The sequence below is a fragment of the Curcuma longa genome, chromosome 4, assembly GCF_044706935.1.
Source record: "Curcuma longa cultivar G26 ecotype Majalengka, Jawa Barat chromosome 4, ITB_CL_G26_1.1, whole genome shotgun sequence".
Classification (NCBI taxonomy): Eukaryota; Viridiplantae; Streptophyta; class Magnoliopsida; order Zingiberales; family Zingiberaceae; genus Curcuma; species Curcuma longa.
The window spans coordinates 10,157,001-10,180,547 of record NC_133864.1 but is presented as its reverse complement, the minus strand read 5'-3'; the positions used below and the strand labels follow the sequence as shown (position 1 = coordinate 10,180,547).

Here is a 23,547-nt window from a genome sequence, read left to right as displayed (position 1 = left end):
CATGTAATATAAGATAAAATTATGTATAATAAATTCAATATGATTTGATTTTTCTTTGAAATCTCATATTAATGAGAACTTCATGCATCAGACTATCTTAGATAGGATTGTGATCATAGAGCATTAGTAATACTACAAGGTCATGAAAATATAAACAAGTTCACATAGTAGAATAGAATATAGTCTAATAATGGAATAAACAAGAATAATTATGTTTTAGTTTAGTTTAATCTCAGGAATGAAAAAATCTAAAATACTTTTTCTATATTTTCTTGGTATCAATATTATCATAATTAATAGTAAAAAATGATTTTTATAAATGGCAATTATGTCTACTTGTAATATTTTGTTTTGACTCTATCATCATGTGCGATCGCCACTTGCTTGGTTGGGCCAAACCAATTGACTCGTTGGTTTGGCTTCGTAATTCGATTGTCCCATGTGACTTGATATGTGCTCGATCAAATTGGTATGGTTGATCACGATGTAGGAGGGTATTACTTTGTTTTTCTATCAAAGTAGTCTCTTGGGGATCTTTGATAAGAAAGATGTGTATTTATATTGAAGGAAAAAGGAGGCTGTAGTAACGTTCGTTCCATTTCTACTCCTACATTTTTATATTACAAAAATTAAGAGGAGACCGAGAGACCACCTGACTCCGTCCTTGTTCCAACGTGTACAACAAACCAACTACATCATCTAAACCACTAGGTTGATTCGATTAATTTGATTTATATTTTATTAAAAGTTAAATAAAATGAGAAAAACTGTATAATTCCGTAAAATGATATTTTAAATTTATTTTTGCAACTAAACATATAAATACTTGCACCATAAAAAAATCATAGAGAATAATAAGCTAACTATTTCATGATCTAAATGCAACATTAATCACAAACAAAGCATGTGATTGCATTTGCAGCTCTAAGGCTCTGCCTATGGTGTTTAAGATACCGATTGCCGTTTACATGTTCACGGCTACAATCTTCGTCCGATACTGAAATACAAATCGTGTAAAAACATCAACTCCCAACAAGCAGCGGCCTACCAAAAACTCTGAAGACCATCGAGTCAGTGAACCCACCACATGAATACAAGCACCACCATGAACGATATCCCCATGCCAGAATAAGCAATCCATTTGTCAATGCGATGTCGTCGCTCGATTAGCTTCAACACAGTGTTTGATAGCCCAACGGTGTTAAGGATGTCCAGAGCTTTCCTTTGGGCTCTCTGCATAAAAATAGAAACAAAGGAGAAAAAAAATGATCCAGGTTTTCATATGATGTCTAGCAAAGTATCCATTATAAGGTTATGATCATGAAAACCAGGTAAAGTTTTGAAAATTATTTGGATAGAGCTCAGACACCTTCAAGCGATCCCGTTGCTCAGCATACTTGAACAGAACCGCCACTCCAGTTGTGTAAGCTTCTTCCAGCATCATCGATGAATTTCGAGCTGATTGCATTGCTTGTGCTTCCTCATCGAATATTCTCAGAACATGTTCAGAGTCTCTATTCTGCAGTAAACATTTCTTCCTTTAGTTATGCAGCATAAAAGGAAATCTGACAAAATGTGTGGGGAGAGTTATTTGGTTCATAATTTTTTTGTTTTCATTTCATTTTTCTAAAAATAAAACTTGGAAATTGAGTTCATCTCTCGTAAATTCAAAAGCCTCAAAAAGTTAATTATTTTTCTTTTCTTGAATTCTATTTTGTGAATGGGAAACTGAAAATAGCAAAAACCATGAATCGAATAATAGATTTAAAGAGCAAATCAAGGAGATGAAGGTTGAATCTCGAGTTTGATGCTTCTTACAGCTCCTTCCAGCAATTGTGCCCGTTCCCTGGCTTCAAGCATTCTATTTTGTTGCCGGAACAATTGCTTGTCAAGACCTTCTTTCAGTGAATCCACTTTTTCTGCTACCACTTCTACTTTTCTTTACCAACACAAAGCAAGGAAGAGATAAAAAACTTAGTTTGTTTCAACAATAAGATAAGCCAAACATTTCAAGGAAATTACATTGCGTTGGTTTATAAACCCATAAGACGAACATATACTTGCATCAAAGAATCAAAAATTATTTGCCATAAGGTTAGCAAGAGGCTAATCTGAAGAGTTTCCATCTAACTACCAAACATGCAGTAATCTATTAACTTCTTACCTCGATCAATGTATTAGAACACCAACGCATCAACAAATTATTTACTACAAGGATAACTAGAAGATAATCTGAAATTTTTACAACTCCATGTAATTCTATCTAAATTGTAATAACAGGTAGAAGAATTTCAGGTCGAAACAAAGATTATACAACATAAAAAAAGGCACCAAGTACCAACTTATCAAAAGATAGTTTTACTCCTCTTCCCATCATCCTTTGCCAATCTCTGTGGATTACTTACTGCTGCTCATGTCAACGAGCTGCTCACTGTTATGGCGAGAGCAGCTCTTCTGCTGCTCCTCTGAGAGTCTGCAGCTCACAGCGCAGGCCACTTTGGCATGAGCTGTTTGGGTGAGTCCAATGGCGAGAGAGGAAGAAGGGGAGTCAGGAAGGAGAATGGGTCTTTTAATCTTCCAATTTACTACTCTCACTAACTTTATCTTTAAGTAAAACAAGATTCGTATAATCTATTTCCCTGTTTCTTTCCTAAATTTTCTCTTCACCACTTCATCTCCTTGTAATCAAGAACTTTAGGACAATGAATAAAGAAAAAACAAGTACTCGAAACCTCGATGGGATACATAAACTTTGACTCGTCTGGATTGACTAGGTTTTTCCTCTTTAACCTCCAAACATAATGATATATGAAGCATAGTCAGTAGTTTTTCTCTTAGCATTCCCCTCTTTGCAAGAGAACCAGTTTCGTCATATTAGGGTTCCATGTAGAAAAGCACATTTTGGTTAACAAATTTAATCAAAATCAAATACTAGGGTGTTCGTCTCCTAGAAGGCATCAACTATCTAATTCTTAGAGGTTAATATACCAAGACCAGCTAATCAAAATATCGATACGCCAATTCAAGAACTTTATCCGCAGATCAACCGATCAACTTCAAAATGTTCATCCCTGACTGATACGACTAGCAAATCAAAAATCCTAGCTATCCACGCAGCAACCAAGAGACAAACTCTCAAGATCGGAACCATGGGACAAGATTGTCTGGCAAATTGTATCTCATACCTCTTCCAAAGATCGCGCTGGCCTCTAGAGGGAACCGAACGCCAGAGGTGATCCATCTCGGCGCAGAGGGATCGGATCTGGTAGATGTCTCTCTTTATTTCCGTCGCAATCTCCCCCGGATCCTCGACCGAAGGCACCAAGGACGACGACGACGAAGCATACGAGAAGGAGTAGGAGGAGGATGACGACGACGAATCGAGACGCTCAAGGCGCTCCAGCCCACCCGTGGCGCGGAGGAGCAACCGCTGAGTGCTGTGGTAGATCTCCGATAGGGTTCCTCCGCCGCCTCCGCTGCCGCCTGCTTCCATTGGAGGTGATCCCCTGTGAGTGAGCAGCGAGAGATGAGAATGGGAGAAAAGCGCGTCCATTCTTCCTTTATATGAGGCCGCACCTGTTTACTTGGAGAGAAAGTAAGTCAGGGAACATGGAATAATTAGAGATGCCTCCTAATAATAATTTGAACTAAAGATTTGGATTATATATATATATATATATAATCAATTGTGATCACTATTAAATAAATTTTAATAAATTAATTTCAAAGATCATTAATAATTTTTTATTAGACCACTCAATTCTTTATTTTTTAAAAAATATATATATATTTCATATATATATATATATTAAATAACATTTATATTATTTCATATAGTTCTATAGCAAACCAAATGATACCACTTACGTATTGTCACCCCTACCATTGAGATAAAATGTTGATATACAAGAACCACAACCTGCCCATTTATATAAATGATCCGAATGATCTTTGACAAGTCTGGTAGAAACAGTAAGCGAAGATGCGAGACAAGCTGACACAAGAACTCAAGATCAACACAAATTGCCATGAGACAAGCTGATAGAGTATGAAATCATTGCTGAAACTTTGATCCACAGGGGTTCTTTTTATGAATAACATCCTTTACATGGTTAATTTTTCCATCTATCAGGATTATGGATACAAGTCTCTTTGGTTAGATTTCCTATAGAAAAACCAGGGATGTTTGCTGTTCTTTGAACAAGTCTTTGAGGTATCGTAGTAGGTTTCAAAACCATCTCATGGCTTGCCGCGATGCTGAGAGTCGATGGATGATATTTCAGATCACTTGCTTACCTGGATCTCCATCCAACTTCAGTCCCAGCCCCAGCCCCAAGCTGAGCCAACTGCTGCAGAGAAGGCAGGAACGCATCCACCCTGAAAAGGAATCAGTATAAAAGGGGAAGAAAAGTACAATATGGAAGAAGGGATTCGGTTAGAGGGGAAAAGAAAAGAATCGTTTGTGATCATCACTTTATGGTAGTGGTGGATAATCCTTTCTCATGATTCGAATCGGCTTGATTAAAGCATCAAGGTCATTGTTCTGCAAGGCATCATTGCCTGATTCGAAGTTGGATGGATGTGCATCGTCCGCAGAGACCATGAAACTTGCTTCGTCATCATTTTCATCGTAGGCAAGGGCAATGAACTCGGCAAACTGACCATTGCAAAATAGGTCATTGGCCTTCTTTTCACTGTCTGTATCTAAAGAAACTACTAACGGCTCGCCAACCAGGCTAATGCCAGAACCAAAGTAACGCCCCCAGGTGTTGCCTTGTACCATGGCGTCTTTCCTCTTCTTCGGCTTGCATTTGCTTTTTGGGTGATGAAGCTTGCACTTGGATCCCTGTAGACACTTGCCTGTTGCTTGATAGATGGGGCACACATAACTGTGTTTTTTACAGCACTGCAATGGAAACACATAAAATTAGGTACATTCTCATTAACTGATAAGGCTAGAAAAATCAGTTACTTAAAAAAGTAATAGAAATAAGAATCTAGTAGGCGTTTCAATGGTTTTTTTTTTTCAATTGGGGGGGATTGTCCTAATCGCTTGTCCGTTTACGTCGTGTCCTAGACAAGGGTCAAGTCTACAGCATGGCCATGAACATGTAAAATTTTTATTGAAAGAAGCATATGAGCCATAGCCATTTTTTTAATTTTTATAAAGCAAAAAATGATAACAAGAAAAAGATAAACAGGAAGATAAATCTAGAAATTAAAATTTGTTCAGAGGAATGATGGAAATAGTGATAGTAAAATGAAAGCCCCTCTTTTATGTAAAATAGCATATACCTCATCACCATCAATACAGTATCCCTTGAGAAAGCCTTCACAGACAGAAGCATTGGGGTTGACATTTACGTGCCTATAAGAGCAACTTGTATTGGTGCATAAACCTGCGGATATAAATTTGTCATCAAACAGATCTTTGTGCAAGAGAAAACTCAAACAAGCTGGACAAAATTCAAACAGGATATCAACCTTGTAGGAAGTAAGAGCAATCAGGCATTCTTTCTGGAATGATCTGTATGGTAATGTTTGTGTCAATTTGGCATAGAAGAGATTGTGAAGGAGCATATAACAGAGCCAGGTAGCATATACAAAAAACATCATTCACCTTGTGAGCAAGCTTGCAGTCCGTATTTGAACATGAACCATTAAGAAATTTGGTGCAAATGGCAACTTTAGATGGGTCATGAATGTATGGGCACTTCCCTCCCTTTTTATTGCATTTGCCGAACCGAGTAAAGAATTGGCAGTATTGGTTCTTCTTTGCCAAGCGCAATCTGGCGGTGTGCAAACTCCATCTAACTTTTTCACTGGCCAAGATGCGAGTAAGTTTCTTTGGATCTCTCACAAGTTGGTTACCATTACCTATCCGAATATATCTGCTGGAAAAGATGAAACCAAAACAATGAAACACAAAACTGCTAGAAATATGACAATCAATAAGCATTGTGAATAAGCATATGATAATCATACTCATTATTGCCTCCCAATAATTTCCATGGAACTGAAGATATGCTGTCGTTTCTGATTCCCTGATCCTTAGCACATGACTGCTCATCTGCACATTGATCCAGAACAATGTATTGCCACAAATAGCATTGTGAATCAGGATTAAATCCATATTATAAACGATTGGGTGGTGAACTTAACCAAGAGTCTAGAACTGAAAATGGAAAGCAATAGCAGGACCAAGGAAGAGACAAGTGCTATCTACTGTATTTTGATTACCTCGAGATCAGCATGTAATTAGAATTGATTTCAAAGATAAGCATATTACTGGTAGTGATATAGAATTGCATAGAATTTTATAACAAATAAGAACATTCAACTAACCCCAAATAGTTGGGGCTGACAACTTGCTGATATTGATGTTGATGAGTTTAATGCAACAAGAGACCACATGGTACTGGAATAGTGGAATTAAAGAAAAGTTAGAAAATTAATAAATAATTTAGGATGGAATAAGACTGATAAGTATCACTTATGCTTCACCACAATCATAGGGAACAGGATGATGAATCCTATTTTCCTTATATGCATCTTCAAAGTTCCTTGTGGCCCAAATAACCATTTTACTTGCCATCCATATAAGGATACAATACTATACTACATGAAATGGCAAGAATATTTTCTTTCGATTTTGTTCCATATGCACCCACAAGTGCAGCCTTTCCTATCCATTAGGCACCTATAAAGGTGAGCCACAAAATTGTTTTCCATTAATTAATAGAAAACAAATAAATGAATTCATAATTTCAACCATGGCAGGAAAGGATCTCCTGATCAAGATTAAGCACCAAAACTTTGCTGGGTCATCATGTTGTCTAACTAACATCCTCCAACAATATTCCAGGGGCTATTTTCGTGCTGTAAAATTAATAGATGAACTGCAATGGTATGGAGCAAAGTGAAGTTAGCAGTAATTGGAGGCACTTCAGGAGAAAAGGTTGGCTCTTCAACCTGGCCTGACAATAAACTTAGATTGGACCATGTTAGAGTAACATCTTAAAGTTAGTATATAAACCAAGGCTTAGCTTGGATGTACAAAATAGAATGTTAAGATTCATTATGCAAGTTACTTGGGCTCGGGTATGAGTACTATCAAGGGTGTAGATCCAAGTATCAGCACAAGTGTCCAATAAGAGTGCTGATATGAAGAGCTAATAGAAAGACCTCTTTACTTCTCTCATGGTATACCCGTCTTCTTGCTGAGCCCCTTTCCCTCGGTCCATAGAGACAAAATTTAGGGCTTAAGACAACTTGAGGAAATTCTCATTGCAGAGATCAATTGAACAATTTGCATATCAACAGCAGATGGTTGATTGTTGCCCACCTTGTCCTTTCAGTTCCACTAGTATACTGTCGTTAGCTTTGTTGGCTTCCTTTCTATCCCCAAAGCCTTTTTTTGTCTTGGAGGATGCTCAAAGGAAATAGCATCTTTCATTTTCTCTTTACTTTCCGGCAGTACAGACAGTATTAGGTCAGGTAAAATATACATTGAAACCAGAAGTAATTATGAACATGTTGGAGAAATGTTTCTTGAAGGAATAAAATTAACCTAGGATTTAAATAATCAAAAAGTTATCTAGACTAAAAATAAGAAAGTCCTGATTTTCTTCATACAAAAATTCCACCATAACAGTAAAAGGAATCAAGATACATTAGAGGGCCAAAACTAGAACAACCAACAGATATAGAATACAACCAATCAATCACCCTTCAATCATTTCAATGTACCAAAGCTCAGCATAATGAACAAGCAAATGCAGGCTGATAAGGTTGTAGATGAACCAGTTATGTTTGGGATTAAATAATTCAAGTCCTTTGCTCATGGGTGTGTTTATCCCTTGGGCTAGTTTATCAAACCTTATGAGTTACGAAAATTATGCATCATATAAGCATTGATCAGGCATCAGGGTTGCAGTATCTAACAAAATAGGTGGAACATTCAAGCAAAAAATCTAGGCTGGACCAAAGCCATTGATATAAAAATAACAGGAACTGGTCATTTTTTGTAAAGGATTCACAAGAAAAACATCAAGATTCAAATAATCCAATCATTTTAATGATATAAAAAGAATAACTTACTAAGTACGGAATTTATACTATGTTTAAGGCCAGAAACAGAGAGAAGATTGTTTTGTTCTCTGTTCTTCTTCTCAACTTCAGCAACTGCCAATTCAGCCTCCTGTGATAAAGATGGATCAATTGAAAACTTAAGACAGTGATCATCACCAGTTTCAGAGAGATAGAATTTGACTCGACAGAAATAGAAAGCAAGTGGGTTATGAGAATGCAACTAACAATAAGCATAAAATCATCTATTCTGCCACTTATTGTATGGATTTTAGCCAATATCCCCCAAAGGAAAGTCAACAATAGCCTAAGTTAGAGACAGATTCTAGAATCCATTTATAAAATTACAGACCCTCAAAGTATTATAAACCACAAAAGTATCATCCTCCCCTAACCATCATAATACTCCATAATTTGACAGTTCCATTATGGAGTTCAACAAATGTCCTATATAGATAAACAAATAATGAAACTAAGAGAAAAAAATAAATACTTTAGCAACTATGCTAACATTATTTTCTGTGATGAAAGAAAAATGAAATAGGTTATGACTCATGCAAAATTTAATATTGAATCAGTTTCCTGAATCATTCTACGGTGCTAAAGAAACACAAACTTCCAATTTAGAGAATAAAAATTGCACATACATCTCAGTCAACCTCTCCTTGCATAGGTATCCTTCTAGGAAACCACTTCTTACTGGGAAAGGTTTGATTAAAGGATCGCATAGAAAGATTACAATCTAAATCATGCATGAGTTGAACATTCCATGGATCTACACGATCAGGTTTAGAAAATTGATCATTTCTATAAGCATACAAGCCATGTCACAAAAAGTTCTAATACCCATATGTGTGCAGAAAATTTAAAATCTAAAAGGAGGTTCTGTTCTCCATCCACCTTATTGACTACTTTGGAGCGTCTTTGCATGGACCTTGACCATTTCAAACTAGATCTACCAAGACGTGACACCCCAGACTTCTTCAGAAAAAACCCATCAGTTCGCAGTGTGTACACTGTATCCTTTTTCCTTGCAAGTTGCATTTTCAAACTGTATAAATCATTGAAATAATGCTTCATAAGTTAGTTTCAACACAATATTGTGAAGAAACAAATGGGAAAAATAACTTATAATTATAAGCCATGAAATGAAATAGTTGAATCAAGGGATCTCATTCTTCACACAATAGCTTACCTTTGTAGCAATGTAGCTCTCTTCCATGGAAATAGGTAGGGAAGAACCTTTATACGAGGTAATGATGAGATGCCTTTTTTAGATGGTCGTTTTCCACTCAATGTCCAAACATGAGAAAAACTGGAGTACTTGTGTCGTTTGCCTTGAGCTTCATAAAAAATTAGTGAAAAGGTATAAGCTTTATCTCTCATTCTGAGTATGGATACTCATCAAATCTAACATTTTAGAGTTGTCTAAATCCACATTATAAAAAGTAAAAAACCAATTGATTAGAAATAGCAAGGATGGTAATTGCTAAGGCTCAATAATCCATCTATATCTGCATGTCTGAATAATCATCAAGAGAAGAAAAAAATAAGAGTTGAAGAATATGATAACAACATATGGAGAGTAAGTGAAATAATCTTCATAACAGACCTTTGTTCATTTTTTTCTTGGGTAGCGTAGAAGTTACACCATTTACAGTAAATACAGAAACCTTCTGCCCGCTCATGTTTCCATTTCCAGGAAGAAGCACAACATTACTTTGACCTTCTGAAGAATAGACATTCCTTATAAGTTGGTTCTTGTTTTTCCTATAGTAATAATCAGATGAAGCTGAGGAAATTAATGCCGGACTCTTATCCAAAGAAGAATTAACTGAATCGTTTACTTTATGTCCTGAAGCAGCAACCAACTGATTGGACCTGTGTTTCACATATATCACACTCTTACCCAAAGGTTCACATATTTTATCACTTGTGTCATTCTGATCATTGATACCACCAGGAGGCAGAATGAGTGGTGCATCCTGAACATCAGTCCTAGCTTCAGCAACAGAATTCTCTGACAAACCATAAGGAGCTTCAGATGAATAAACAAAGGTGGAATCTGATAATTTCGCAGCAAGAGGCAAAGGAGGTGTTTTTGGTCTCTCAAAAGTATTATTAGGGCAGTACAGAATATTGTTCCCAGAATTCATGCTTTTCTCCGTGATATCCTTGTTCAATTTACTTGTACTTCCCAAAGACTGTGATGACTGTGTAGGCTCTGTAGACAGTTTGCTCTCAAAAGAAGGATTAGAACGAGCAAGAATATTGTTTGCACAACCATTACTTCCAAAAACAATGTTTTTCTCTGTGATACCTTTGTTTAATTTTCTCGTACTTCCCAGAGACTGTGATGGCTGAGAAGCTGATTTCCTAATAAGACTGTTACCTTTACGAACATAAGAATTATGAATCTTTCCAAGCTTCCTTGGGGATAGTTTTGACAATGAACCACCTTTTTGAGATTGCAGAATCACCTGAGAAATTGAAGAGGGAGCATCCTTTCGATGCCAAGTCTTGTGTCTCAAATTCAGGAGTGAATGAGTTGATTCCTTGGAACAATTAACTGAGTTAGCTCGAATTGGAGTATCTTTTGGAAGTCCAACAGTTGGCATTGTCTTCTGGTTCAAATGCTCTTGTCCATTCATATCTTTTGATTCCATGGTTTTTTGTTTCATAGTATCATCTGATAATAAGTTATTTTCTTTCTCAAACATAGGTTTACAACTAATGTTCTGAGCACCTTCAACTTCTGGTGCCAAGGATTCTCTGAAAGCCAACAAATATGTGTCTTCTGTAATAACTTTCTGATCTTGGTCACAAATATCTTTAATCAAACCATCTTCACTGCAACCATATCTATCAGGCAATCCTGAATGCAGCCGTTCTGGAGCTACCCAAGGTGAAGCATCTTGAACTTCAGACATGAAAATGGATGAAGCTACTAAATCCTCCTCCCTAGGTTTCAAGTTATCAAATTGAGGTGATTCGACATTAGCATGTGAGGTAAGGCAGGCATCTTTTTCATCTGTGGTAATATCTGGAAGGTATCCATCTGAAGCTGTATCCATTAACTGTGGAGGCAAGTTAACTAAAAGATTTTGTATTTCCATGCACAAAGAAACATCACTCATTGTAGAGTTACCTCCACTAATTTCCTTGAGCTCTTTTGCATCAACATCGACCTCTATGTGCTGGTTGCCAACAGTATGCTGTTTCATTGTTAATTTGTCAGCAAAGATGCTATGACTGGTTAAAGAGGAGGTCATATGACCAACTGGCATGACTAACTTCTCACTCTTTCTCAGTGGTGATGAAGAATACTCACTGAAAAATGTAACAAAATCTTTGTCAAGGTCTCCCACTTTCTTATTATCATCTGACCCCTCAAAATTTTGACTATCATGATGCTCATCTATGGTGTTCTGAGACTGGAGAGCTGATGACAATCGACCAGTTTCATCATCTAGTTTACCCTCAATACTGACATGATTGATGGGACTTGAACTGCCAGTGTTTAAATCTCTAATATCCAGTAATGCATTGGCACAGTTTTGATCAAGAGTTTGCCCAAGTTCAACAAATTGCTTTCCCTTTTCCTCCTCATCACACCTAGACGGATCAGTCAAAACACTCTTCTTTGCAGTCTCTGTGTCTATGAATTCTGACTGACAAGGCCCTAAATTAACACAAGTAGCAAGTTCAATTTCCTGTTTTTCTACAATACAGTTTGTTTCTTTGACATTTCCACCAATAAGAGAATGGAAAGTTTCTTCTTCTTCCCTTACATTCTCATCCATCAACTCTTGCCCTTTGTTCTCATCCATTGTCACAGTGCTAATAGCCCTCCTTGAAGAATTTTGAAGGCTGGCATTATTTGCATCTTTAATAGAGGAACTTCCCCGATTATCTGACGCTTCTGGATCATCTAGCTTTTTCTGAGAAGTGTTCCGTGTGACCATCTTAGAGATTCCATCCTGTGCCTCAAGAACCAATGAGCCAGAAACAACAGGAATAGCAAATTCGTCTCCCTTCCTTGCCAACTTCTTTTTCACTAGCCTTTTAGGTGGCGACCGCTCCTGACCTTTTCCATCATAAGTAAGTAAGGCTGATCTTGGAGAAGATGCTTCACCAACCAAACTACTTGATTTTAGTGAGAAGTTAGGTGTGCTTACTTCTAATTGATGCTTTACAGAAGTAGTGGGCTGAGAAACTAATTCAGAAGGTGAAGTGTGAAACAATGGTTTCTCCTGTAGTCTGCTCCAGACAGATACCCCAGATTGTAACCTAGATAGAGCACTAGGCCTCTTTGCTGGTTGCTTACTGGATGTTGATATTATAATTTGCTCCTTCCCTCTATTAGCACTGGGCCGCTTTGCAGTTTGTTTCTCTGGTGGCAATATTATGATTTGGTCATTCTCCTTGTTGGAGAGCTTTCTCTTACCTCTATTGTCTCCAAAGTGGTTTTCCTCGCAGGAATAGACTGTGCTTGTGGTGGGCACACCAATTACATCTGAAGTGGTTTCAAATTGCCTGTTTATGTGAGAATAAGAATTGCCATGAGATCGCATTGTGGGAAATGGTGACCTAAGATGTCGCTCCAAAATAGGACCAAGTTCTCTCATATCCTCCCTATCTCTACCTATATCCCTATTCCTATCCGAATAAAAAGGCATATGCAGTGGTCTTTCTCCTCTGCTATCCTCTCTATCTTTATCAGAGTAAGATTTCATCGGTGGCAGCAAATACCGCCATTCAGCTACAGAATCAGCTTCCCTCTTTCCATCTATGGCAACAAAGTCCCGTGGAGCCCTAGGGGAAGAGGTGCACGCTGGGATTATAGAAGGACTAGGAAGCAAGATACGGTGTGGATGGTCGATCTCTTTGTCCCAAACCCTAAGATGCTTCTTTCTTGGGCCTCCCAAGTGCTCCTCCAGATCAGTGTCTTCCAACCATCGAGGTCTCTTCCTTCTTTCCAAATCTACAGCAAGATCATCCCTATAAAGATTTGCACGGGAACAAGCCACATGATGCCGCCTTTCCTCCTCATCCTCCCACCTCAACCGAAGCAAATCTTGGCTCTCGTCGACAACCCTAAATCTATCGTCATCGAAAACACGACTTTCCGGGGAATCTCGCACGAAACGCTCCCCGTGGCCCATGAGATGCAGCCGGAGCGAAGGGTAGCGGTCGTCGGTAAGAGGCGAGCGGTCAGGGAACCTATGTGGCGGCTGCGGGAACGGATCTATGTGATAAGGGTCACGAAGGCGGCCGCCGTCGTAGACGGGGAGGCGGGTTTCGCGCTCGTGGCAGAGAGATCGGGCGTGATGGCTAGGATAGGGCGGCGGCGAGGGGGTGGACGAGGGGAAGGAAACATGATGGTGGTGGTGGTGGTGGGATTGATGAGGGTAGTAATCGGGATCCACCAAGTGGTGAGGCGGCGGAGGGTGCCGATCGTACCTGGATCTGGCGGCGAGGCGAGGGGAATCCAGCGGATCCATCGGCGATGCTCGATCGAAGGCCTGCGGGGGAAGAAGAGGAGGAGGAAGAGGTCGCGGAGAGGCGATCGATTGGAAAAGTCAATCGACGATTCGACGACGATAACGATAACGAGAGCTCGTGGAATCGATCAAGCGTAATAATTAAATCATCATTTATTATTAACGACACTTTCGTACTCAACTTAAATATACTAACAAAGACGGGCTTTGAGATTCGTGCAGTATGATCGACGTTGTAGATGGAATATGCCTGCCGCCATATGAAGCATGTCACTCCGTGATTCGTGCAAGTATGATGTACACCATGATCTACGGTGTAGATCGTATCTTCCGCTTTATACAGCAGCACAGAGGATGACGATGGCGCGCCCCGCCATTCTCTTCCTTCGCGAATCTGGAAAGGAAGACGACAACGGCAATGAAAAGGACAAAGTGGAGGAAGAAGATGAAGCCAAGCATCGCGTGCGCTCCGATCCTTAACGCCATTCTCCCCCTTCTCTCCTCTTCTTCCGGTCCACAACGAGGAGCCAGAGCGAACGCCGCGGGATGGCGAGGCGAGCCGGCTGCGAGAAGCTGCCGCTGTCGGTGCTGGATCCTTGGACGCCACGAAAAAGGTCCTCCTATCTACGTCTACCCGAGCAGATCATCCGCCTCTCCATCCTTAAACTGGACGGCTCCTCCTTCGGTACCATTTTCAAATTCCCGTTGGGCTCTTCAAGTTTAGGTTTTTGGTTGCTAGGTAGTGAGATTTGCAATTTTTTCAGATGTGGATGTCGCGAGGGCAGCGACAGTGGTGGATCTGAAGATGAATATCGAGGACATCTTCGATAAGCTCGCCGAGGAAGGGGGTTGCATCATTTCTTGGTAAAACTGTTTTTCTTCCCAATTTTGCACGGCGATGAGGTTTCTGTTTTCTTATTTGTGATATTGTTCCATGATCGATGTCATTTTAGCACATTATCTGTTCCTCCGAGATAGGAACTTGATTCCTGCTTCAAATGAATGTTCATTTGGCACAATTGGAGTAAAATTTCTATCTTTTTTATATTAATTCTGCGATTACTGGCACTAAGATTCAGACCCTTTTCCTTGGCACAATTTGAGTAAAGTTGGTTTAATTTTCTATGATCGATTCCGTGATTACTATCATTTTAGTCCATTTTATGTTCTAAGAAAAATTCGAACATTTCTCTGTGCAATTGAATGCTCCTTTGCACAATTTGAGTTAGATTTTATCTTATATAGTTTTACCTGCCAATTCACCATGTTGTGCTTTCCACCAAGATTGGAACTTGAATATTCTTGGTACAGGTGTTCATTTGTTTCTATCTTTTATATGATATCATTTAGTTATTACTGTCAATTTACCAGGATTTGAGTACAATTAATTGTTCATTTTCCACAATTTGAATCTAAACTTTGTTGGATACAGATCTGCTGATATCAATTTACCACATTGTGTTTTTGACCAAAACTGGAACTTGAATATTTTGGGTACAAGTGATGTTCATATTGCACAACTTGAATAAAGTTTCTTTCATATGATACCAGTTCTTGGATCACTGTCAATTAACACATTGGGTTTCTATCATGATTTGAACTATGTGGACTCAACTTTCTGGATGCGTCTTGAACAATCATCTTATAATGAATTTTTTACAGGTCTCATGTTTGGGGCCACTTCTGCTTATGCTATCATGAGTATAAGTTAATCGACGATGGAACTCAACTACTAACCCTGGGAATCAAAGATGGTGATCAGGTTTGTGTATGCTATCCTTTCTCTCTAATGTCAAAGAGTTACCTTCTTCGATAAATTTTGAGGCCGCCAAGTTCTCAGTATGTTCAAAGCTTTGCCTATATGGGGCTTTAGTTGGGTCTGAGCCGTTCACAGATGTGTGTGAGACGTGAACCAGTGGGGGAATGTGACTGATACTCTAGTCATTAGATCATTTCACACAGCTAAACCTCTTTAATGTTTAAAGGCAATTATATTTAAAAGTTGCAAAAATCTAAATTTCTAATTATCTTTGCATAGTTGATCATAGAATGAAATCAGTCTGATCCCGTGTGCAGCTTCATTTTGCAAGACACATCTCGCCCAACCAAAATCGCCACCGAAGAAAATCAACAACTCAAGTCTCAAACTTTGTTCAGCATAGGCAGTAAGCATCATCAACAGAGCTCCATTTTCATTTCAATCCATTCATCTTGATCTAATAAAGACAGACATGGCTTTGTTTCTTCTTCGAAGGTCATTCACATGGCAACATATCGTAAAAGAAGTCGACAATGATGAAGCATGCAATCACCGGAGTCGTGCTCGTAGTTGCCAAGAACAAGAAGGATGTATTGTATCAAACAAGAACTCCAAACTAGGCCATCTCTTCCAAGGATGGAATGATACAAAATCAAGAGGTGTGAGTACCAAAATGGTCAGACATCGCAAAAGGATTTCTTGGGCAATATGCTACTAATGTGCTATTATTATTCACGCTCAAGGAAGATGGACCAAAATCTCGAATAGAAGAAGGCTTCCTCGTAATTTTACATATATTTCCTTTTCTTCCAAGTGTATGCTTATGGATGTGGTAGTTGTTCCTCATGGAAATATACTTCGAGTCTGTTCATTGTGCAATTTCAGATAATATTTTGTGATATAAACGATGCTCTTTCATCACCTAAATTATTTGTTATATTGGCATTGACCGTTTAGATTGCTTGAATAATTGCATATTATTCACCTTTGATAAATTTAAATGTGTATAAAAATCAATACTAAAAATCATGAATTTAAAATAATGGCAAAATGGTTCAACAAAAAAAATGTGAAAACGAACAACTTTATGACCTTTTACCTACTACATGTCCATAATCATGCTCCAACTGTCAAAATCTTTTTTATTATTATTATTTTTTAATCCTGCAAAAACCAAACCAAAATTATAAAGCTAAATAGTTTAAATTATCTTGATTTGTCTTACTAGAGCACGAGCCAAGCAAATCGAATTGAACCGAATCAACGCTAGCAACAAGTATCCTCTAGCCGCGAAGGAGACAATGCTATCGAAAATGAGAAGAAAGTGAAGGTGAAGATATAGGCATTTGAATAACTATCCTATAACTAAGAAAGACATGACTCTATTGGAAATGGAAAGACAACATATGTAAAAGTATTTTCAATACACCAATCAATCGTTTAGGAAGGTCCCGATAATGTTTTCGGAAAATAAAGGCATCTGTTTTGCCCCGAGAAGTTTAGCACATTGACAGAGAAGGATTGGATAATCACTCATAAGATGGAGGTTTGAAACTCATGCAATGCAATTTTGGACACTTGTGGTGATGGGAGGTCACGTCTAGAGTCATATATTCCTTTGATTTATCTTGATAGTCGATGAAAAATTTATTTGAGATTAAATCGATTACTTCTAAAATTAATCAAATCATGAAAATTGAATATTAGATTATCAAAAAATATTAATAAATCATAATATGCCTTTAAAAATTAGTTGCTTTCACAATCAAAATACTTACTAGTAGAGTATTGCAGCAGCGTTATTGGAATTTACTCGATGAAAAATTCCTGTCAAACCAAATTAATCACTTTAAAATACTTTTTCCTATTGAAATTCAAATTCTCCTCTCCTCTCTCACATGATTCAGTCACACACTCTCTGCCCCCATCAACAAACTTCTCAGTCCTGCAATGCAGCAGAAAGAGACGTGCCAGAAGAAGAGAGAAGAGAAGACCAGCCCTCTTAATTGGACAACCATCTGCTTAAAGCAGCCTTAACCAACCCCCCTTCCTCCTGCCCTGTCCTCTCCTCTCCTCTCCTCTCCCGAGACTCCAACGAGAGTTCTATATATATGTTCTAACTCACTCTATCAGCCATTCCTAGCCTCCACTGCCTTCTTCTTCCTCGGTGAACTCTCAGGCCTGTAGCCAATCAAGCATGGTCAAAATAGAGGACAACAAGCTCGGCACCGCCGGCTCCACCGCCGACAACAGAATCGCCATCAAAGTCATCAGCCAGGTGATATCTGCTCGAACAATATCTATAGAAAACCATTGATAATCTGCCTCTGTTAAAAGATTTGAGTGGGAAGTGAAATGTTTGGTAGGATGGTAACCACCTCAGCATGAAGATGTGCCGGACGACGAAACTGCGCAAAGTGATGGAGCTGTTCTGCGAGCGCAAGGGCTTCGAGTTCAAGTCCGTGGCCTTCACCTTCGACCATAGGAAGGTCGGAGAAGATCAAACGCCCGAGCAAGTAACCACTTCTCCATTCTTCATCATTCTCTTATAACTGCTTTTATTTGGCTATGTATCGTAACATGAATGGTTGATCGATCGCTTGCTTCTCAGCTGGGGATGGAGGATGGCGCCGAGATGGAGGCGCACAAATCCACCTTTGGCGGGTGAATACGATGGAAGGAGTACTGAAGGATTAGAAGGAGGAAGAAGTGGAGAACTAGCGAATATGTCTCATTTTGTTCTTGTTCTTGTTCTTGTTTCGAATGCTGGTTTAGTTGCTAGAAACCATGTCTTTGCTTTGTTGGAAACACTTGAATAGTAGAGTTGGTCGACTTTGAAGATCCATCATTTATTGATCTTTAAAATATTCATGTCATTTAAATTAAATTACTTATGAACTAGTTGTATCATCTTCCATCCACTTTGTACTACTCACACTCTTTGCAATGTTCCTCCTATTCACACCTCACGTTTTCCTTCTCTCTCACTCTCAAAACACAACTGCAGATGATCATGATCCTCCTTTCGCTCTCTCTTTCTCTCTCACTCACTTTCAAGTCTCAAAAGCCAGAGCAGAGAACTGAAGCAAATCTGCTGGCAGAGTCCAAAAGAGGAGAGTAGTGCAGGGAGTTGATTTGCCTTTCCTTCTCTCTCACTGTCAGAAGCCAGAGCAGAGAAGTGAAGCAAATGATGCCAAAATCTGTTGGCAGAGTGAGGAGCAAGAGTGAGGAGTGTGGTGCAGGGAGTTGTTCAAAAGCTGCCTTAGCGTTTGCACCAACTCTACTGTTCAAGAACGACCTTCTCAGAGCTTATTAAGGAATAAATGTGTAATTTTTCAATTTACAAATCCCTTCAAAATACCGTTTTATGTTATTTTCTGTAGGGTGTAAATTAATAAAATAGGGGTGTCAATTGTGGGTCGTCTGGAAGTAAACATATTATAAAAATTTTCAATTCAAACTCGAAATCATTCTATCCAAATCCGGATAAATTCTTTTGTTTTTTAATAAAATAATTAAATAATAATTTAATTTAAATATATAATAATAAATCTCATTTAAATTATATGATAATTATATTTCTTGAATTTAAAATTTTAAATTTAAGAGTTTAATTGTCTAAATTATATCTTAAAATCTTAATTTAGATGAATCTGGATCAATTCAAATCCAATTTTAATCTGAAAATTTTTTTCAAGTCAATCCAATTCAATTTAATTCGAATATTAAAATCTCCCATCCTAATCTGATATTTTTCTTATCAATTCAAATTGAACATCAAGAGGATAAAAAATATGGCAAATCTGAAAAAGGATGTTTTTTTTCAAATTAAAGACATCTTATTTTGATTTTTTTATTAAAATAATATTTTATTTTATTATTCAATCGTATATAATTATTCAACTACCCTTAAAGACCATGTAATATTATTATCTCCCATCTATAACTTCATTTATATCTTGAATTAATTAGATATCTAATCAATTTAGAAATTAAATAGCAAATAGTAATTTTGCACGGTATCAGAGTTAATTGGATAATTATGTTGCATAATCATATATAATCGAATAGTAAAATATTCTTTTGATAAAAAAAATCAAAAGAGCTAACTCTAAAAAATTATCAAGATAGAGACATTTATGGAGGAAATAAAAGAAAGTAATTTCTAATATATATTTTTATTGCACGGTGCCTTCTAGTAACTTGAATGTATCAAGGGTATTTTTTCAATAAGACGGCCTATATATATATATATATATATAATTAAACTGGGAAAATCATTTTCATGAACAATAAAACTTTCTTTTTAAATATATTTTTCATTAATACTTTTCTTTCCTTTGTTTCTAATTACTAGAGTTTTCAATTATGTTTTTTTTCCTATTTCCTCTTTTGCTTCTCTCTCAGGACTTCTCTTTTCTTAACAGTTTGCTTCCTGTTTGGGAAACAGAGTTGCAAGATAAACGATATGGTCCTATGGAGAACTAGACCAAGTTAAGCATCTATCTCAACTGATGTAGCTAGTGAGAAACATTCACCTCCATATTAAACATAAAAATCCCATAAAATTATTTACCAAATGTAGAATATTGTAGCAATTAAGGATCAGAAGCAATTCAGTAAAAGTTCTTGTCTAAATAGTCTAGAAAGTTTCGATTCAACTAAGTAGTCAGTAGCAACTTAGCCTTTTTGAACGATGACTGAATTCGCAAGGCCTGCTTCCTCGATCGTCTTGCTGAGATCAATCAGCTGCTTCGGCGGAAAACCAACCGTCTGCAACTGGTAAGTTCTCGATGAACCGGGCCGCGATGCGTCGATGAATGCTCTTATATGGCCTACAGTATGATTCATATTGAAGCGTGCCACCATTCGTGTGCCATCTGCTAACCTTAGCTGAATTGAAGTGGACGGCAGCGAGGCATCGACAGAAAGGCCTAATAATGATGGAGCAGCAGCAGTGGATGCAGCACTGTCGACAGGAGGCTCGGTCGCTGAGTTATCACCACCGAGCGTTCTTCCTACTCCTTGAAATGCAGCAGGACGCCTCACAGGTTCCTGTCGAGCAGTGAAACATCAGACCAGGGGAGATCGAACAATAAGAAAATGAGGAAACATACAGAGTAATCCTCTTGGCGACGTATGAGATTCACATTTACTGCAGTCCTCCGATCTGCTGGTTCAAGCTCTTTAGGGCACTCGGAATTTGTAATGCTCTGAGAAAGAACCGACACAATATGTTGCAGCAATGAAATAGTAAACTTGGAAATTTTGGATGAAAACCACCAAAATCGAAGGAAACATAGTGTTAATCTTTAGCCTTGCAATGCTAAGGGTGTTATAGACTGTACTCAGTAATTTCTCTTCTAAATACAATGTGAAAATATTCATTGCTCAGTTACCAACTATTATTCAACTTCTTAAATGCATGAAGAGTGGACATTGAGAAAATATCAACTACTAATCAATCGCGAGGAAAGATGAGTGATAGGTAGAATAGTTCATCACATGAATTCTTGTATTGTTCATCTACCCATCAGATACCAATTCTTGGACAATAATACTCTAAGTGGGCACTCGATATTTCTATTGATTGTGTTAAAATTACAGGAATGGCCTTGTTAGACACTCAGATCTTCACATATTGAATACTTGTACCCATGCCTGAGTAAACATAGTTTAATCACATCAGAGTCCATGTCATGATTTTGACCTCAATGACACAATCTGAAATGGAGAAACACAATATTTGTTCTAGGGAACTTAACAAAGTTCTTTATTTTAAAACAAAATTTCTCTCTTCCCAGCCTACAATGAACTAGGTTTGGGACATCATATTACCTGCTTAAATGCATGTTTAATTAAATACATAGTATGATAGACCACAACTGAATCCATATTATCTCGATAATTGAAATGGCATTCACTCGTCATCAGTGAAGCTTTCTGCCTCTCTCCATCTAGAATATTTCAAACTGCCAGATGCTAGAATCTTTATCTCAATTGTATCCCTAGAAATTTTACTTTTTAAGATAGTATAAATGGAAGCTTCAAGTCTCCATGTTTAATGAAAGTGAATTTTAAACCTAAGACCTTGGCAACAATTTCCAAAACCCTTACTTATTTCCCATTACATTAACTTAATTTTTTTATCTCTCTACCCCTTGCACTGGCATATCTTCATCAAATTATGTCATCCAGTATATGAACTTTGCATGCATAAAGAAGCACACTTTATTATGGAAATAACAAGCAAATCATAGAGCTACTAGCAAGAGTGCAGAGTGTAGCATGCAACTTGTGTAAATTGCCCCTTAGGCAGATGAAATATGATGATGCAGTCCGAAGTAGCAATTTAGTTGAGTATTTCTGAGTGGATGAGTTATTTACCTCCAAAAAGGAAGCATTCTCAGGATCCTCAAACCTCCTTAACGGACCATCATCCACAGTGAATCCATTCCTCCAGAAATAAATATTATGTACAATATTTTCTGGTTGTTGGGGAGCAGGAGCAGACGGTACTGATTCACCAGACAAAAGTCTACCAGTTCCAGTAAAACTTCTTGAACTAAAGGATGGTTGAGGGTCGATAGGTCCTTCGACCGCTCCCATTCTCCGGGCTTGCTCAAATATTGCATCGACATTATTGCCGCCTTTTGAAGGATCTTGGACAAGCATACCACTGCAAGGCAATTAGATAAACAACAAAATCATTAATACTTCACCATTACATACTTTCATGAATATCAATCACAGTCTCCTACAAAATCACGCAATAAAATCTTGTAAAAGCAGAGTACCTAAAAACCTAAAAAATCTGTATAGCATTTGGTAAGAATGGGTTTAGATATCTCAAATCAAGCTCATCTTTCTTTAAAAACATTTTACTTCATGGAGAAAAACATCCGCAATAGAGCAAAATCTCACAGGTCAAACCTAATGCTCTAGAAAAAAAGCAATTTCACATTTTTGCATGCTTTGATAACTAAAATTTCCAATGCTAGATCACAATTCGCAATTTAAGGTACCAACACTTTATTAAACTTTGACATGGTTGAATCCCAATTTCTGGTCGAGCATACTTAGGCAGATCCAATATGCCACGACTTGAACCATGATTGATTTGGGTGTTACCAAAACCATTAATTTGTAAATTAATACATTCAAGAATAGCGACCCACAGTTGATTTGAACTTGGGCACGTTCAGTCTGTGTTTCAAACAATGAGAAGTAAATGGGTCCATTATGCCTGATACTCCTCTTGCCAAACATTCAAGACATGCCTTAAGGTCAAACAACGGATCTATATCATACTATGACCACCAAAGGAAGAAGAAGCAGCTTAACCTAAAGAGATTAAGGATTGCATCGTAAAAACCAAACCTTTTCTCGCCACCAGTGTAGTACTCCTGCGGCCCATCAGAGTCCGAATCGGCTCTCCGATTCAGATCAGCAAGTGTACGGGTGGTCGACCGACTCCCCGAGGGCTTGGACGCCTTCTTATCCCCTCTGGAACCCGGCGCCGCAGACGAACGAGTCGCCCGCGGGGGCGACGCAGCGGCAGGGGTCGTCGAACGCGTCACGCGCGGTGGTGGCGCAGCGGCAAGGGGGACTCCTCCTGCGGAAGGTAGTCCTCGTCTTCCGGGTCGTAGGCGTCGTCCCGCCCTCGGGGGAGGGGTGATCGGTGGTCCTGGGGATCGGCCTGGTGATCGTAGAAGGAGACGATGGCGGAGTCCAGATTCCAACCGTGGCTCTCAAGGAAGAAGAGGGCTTCTTCTGGGGTGGAGGCGGCGATGCCAACGAAGGACTCCACCAGCCCCTTCCTCTGCTCCTCCTCCAAGCTACTGCCACCGCCGCGAGCCTCCATCTGCGCTGCTCTTCCTCTATTGCACGTTTCTCATTCATTTTATCTTTTTATATCCATTTATAGGTTCGAATATTTGTTGCTTTTCTCTCAAGCAAGGGTTTTGGAATTGGGCCGTCTTATTGGGTTTCAATTATGCATGGTTTGGAGGGTATTTTTCTGGTTAGACACTATACTTTGAAAAATAGCAGTTCACATCTTAGAATTTGATAAGCCCGAGCGGATCGCCCCAAGGAGTAAGCTGTAAACATTCAGAAGACTACAGCTACAGCAAAAATTAGAAAGAAACATTCGTAAGGTTGCAGCTTTTCTACTTGAATCGATCAAAATGAACT

The 23,547-nt window shown here is 38.4% G+C and overlaps 5 protein-coding genes across 5 annotated transcripts; 2 read left to right on the top strand and 3 right to left on the bottom strand.

Moving 5' to 3' along the window:
* Positions 1-817: 817 nt before the first annotated feature.
* LOC141828364 (membrin-11-like) lies at positions 818-3,512 on the bottom strand. Its single transcript, XM_074715789.1, has 4 exons — positions 3,186-3,512; positions 1,819-1,939; positions 1,370-1,519; positions 818-1,233 (listed from the first exon to the last, which is right to left on the bottom strand). Exons 1-4 carry the CDS (start codon positions 3,491-3,493, stop codon positions 1,072-1,074), a joined length of 741 nt encoding a protein of 246 aa, XP_074571890.1. The 5' UTR covers positions 3,494-3,512; the 3' UTR covers positions 818-1,071.
* Positions 3,513-4,061: 549 nt separating this feature from the next.
* Positions 4,062-13,625, bottom strand: LOC141827663 (uncharacterized). Its single transcript, XM_074714965.1, has 9 exons — positions 9,701-13,625; positions 9,284-9,431; positions 8,989-9,139; positions 8,101-8,200; positions 5,986-6,070; positions 5,621-5,891; positions 5,485-5,527; positions 5,296-5,399; positions 4,062-4,906 (listed from the first exon to the last, which is right to left on the bottom strand). The coding sequence occupies exons 1-9, from the start codon at positions 13,590-13,592 to the stop codon at positions 4,475-4,477; spliced, it is 5,226 nt and encodes a 1,741-aa protein (XP_074571066.1). The 5' UTR covers positions 13,593-13,625; the 3' UTR covers positions 4,062-4,474.
* A 479-nt stretch (positions 13,626-14,104) lies between these two features.
* On the top strand, positions 14,105-16,256 carry LOC141828570 (uncharacterized). Its single transcript, XM_074716023.1, has 5 exons — positions 14,105-14,277; positions 14,357-14,456; positions 15,255-15,354; positions 15,669-15,757; positions 15,847-16,256. The coding sequence occupies exons 1-5, from the start codon at positions 14,139-14,141 to the stop codon at positions 16,067-16,069; spliced, it is 651 nt and encodes a 216-aa protein (XP_074572124.1). The 5' UTR covers positions 14,105-14,138; the 3' UTR covers positions 16,070-16,256.
* Positions 16,257-17,548: 1,292 nt separating this feature from the next.
* LOC141826473 (small ubiquitin-related modifier 1-like) lies at positions 17,549-18,019 on the top strand. The gene is made up of 3 exons (XM_074713724.1): positions 17,549-17,629; positions 17,718-17,867; positions 17,963-18,019. Exons 1-3 carry the CDS (start codon positions 17,549-17,551, stop codon positions 18,017-18,019), a joined length of 288 nt encoding a protein of 95 aa, XP_074569825.1.
* Positions 18,020-19,896: 1,877 nt separating this feature from the next.
* Positions 19,897-23,227, bottom strand: LOC141826807 (plant UBX domain-containing protein 4-like). The gene is given in 5 exon segments (XM_074714108.1): positions 19,897-20,406; positions 20,469-20,564; positions 21,739-22,030; positions 22,732-22,954; positions 22,957-23,227. Coding segments are annotated over 5 exon segments (1,245 nt in total). The 5' UTR covers positions 23,216-23,227; the 3' UTR covers positions 19,897-20,031.
* Between the last annotated feature and the right edge of the window lie 320 nt (positions 23,228-23,547).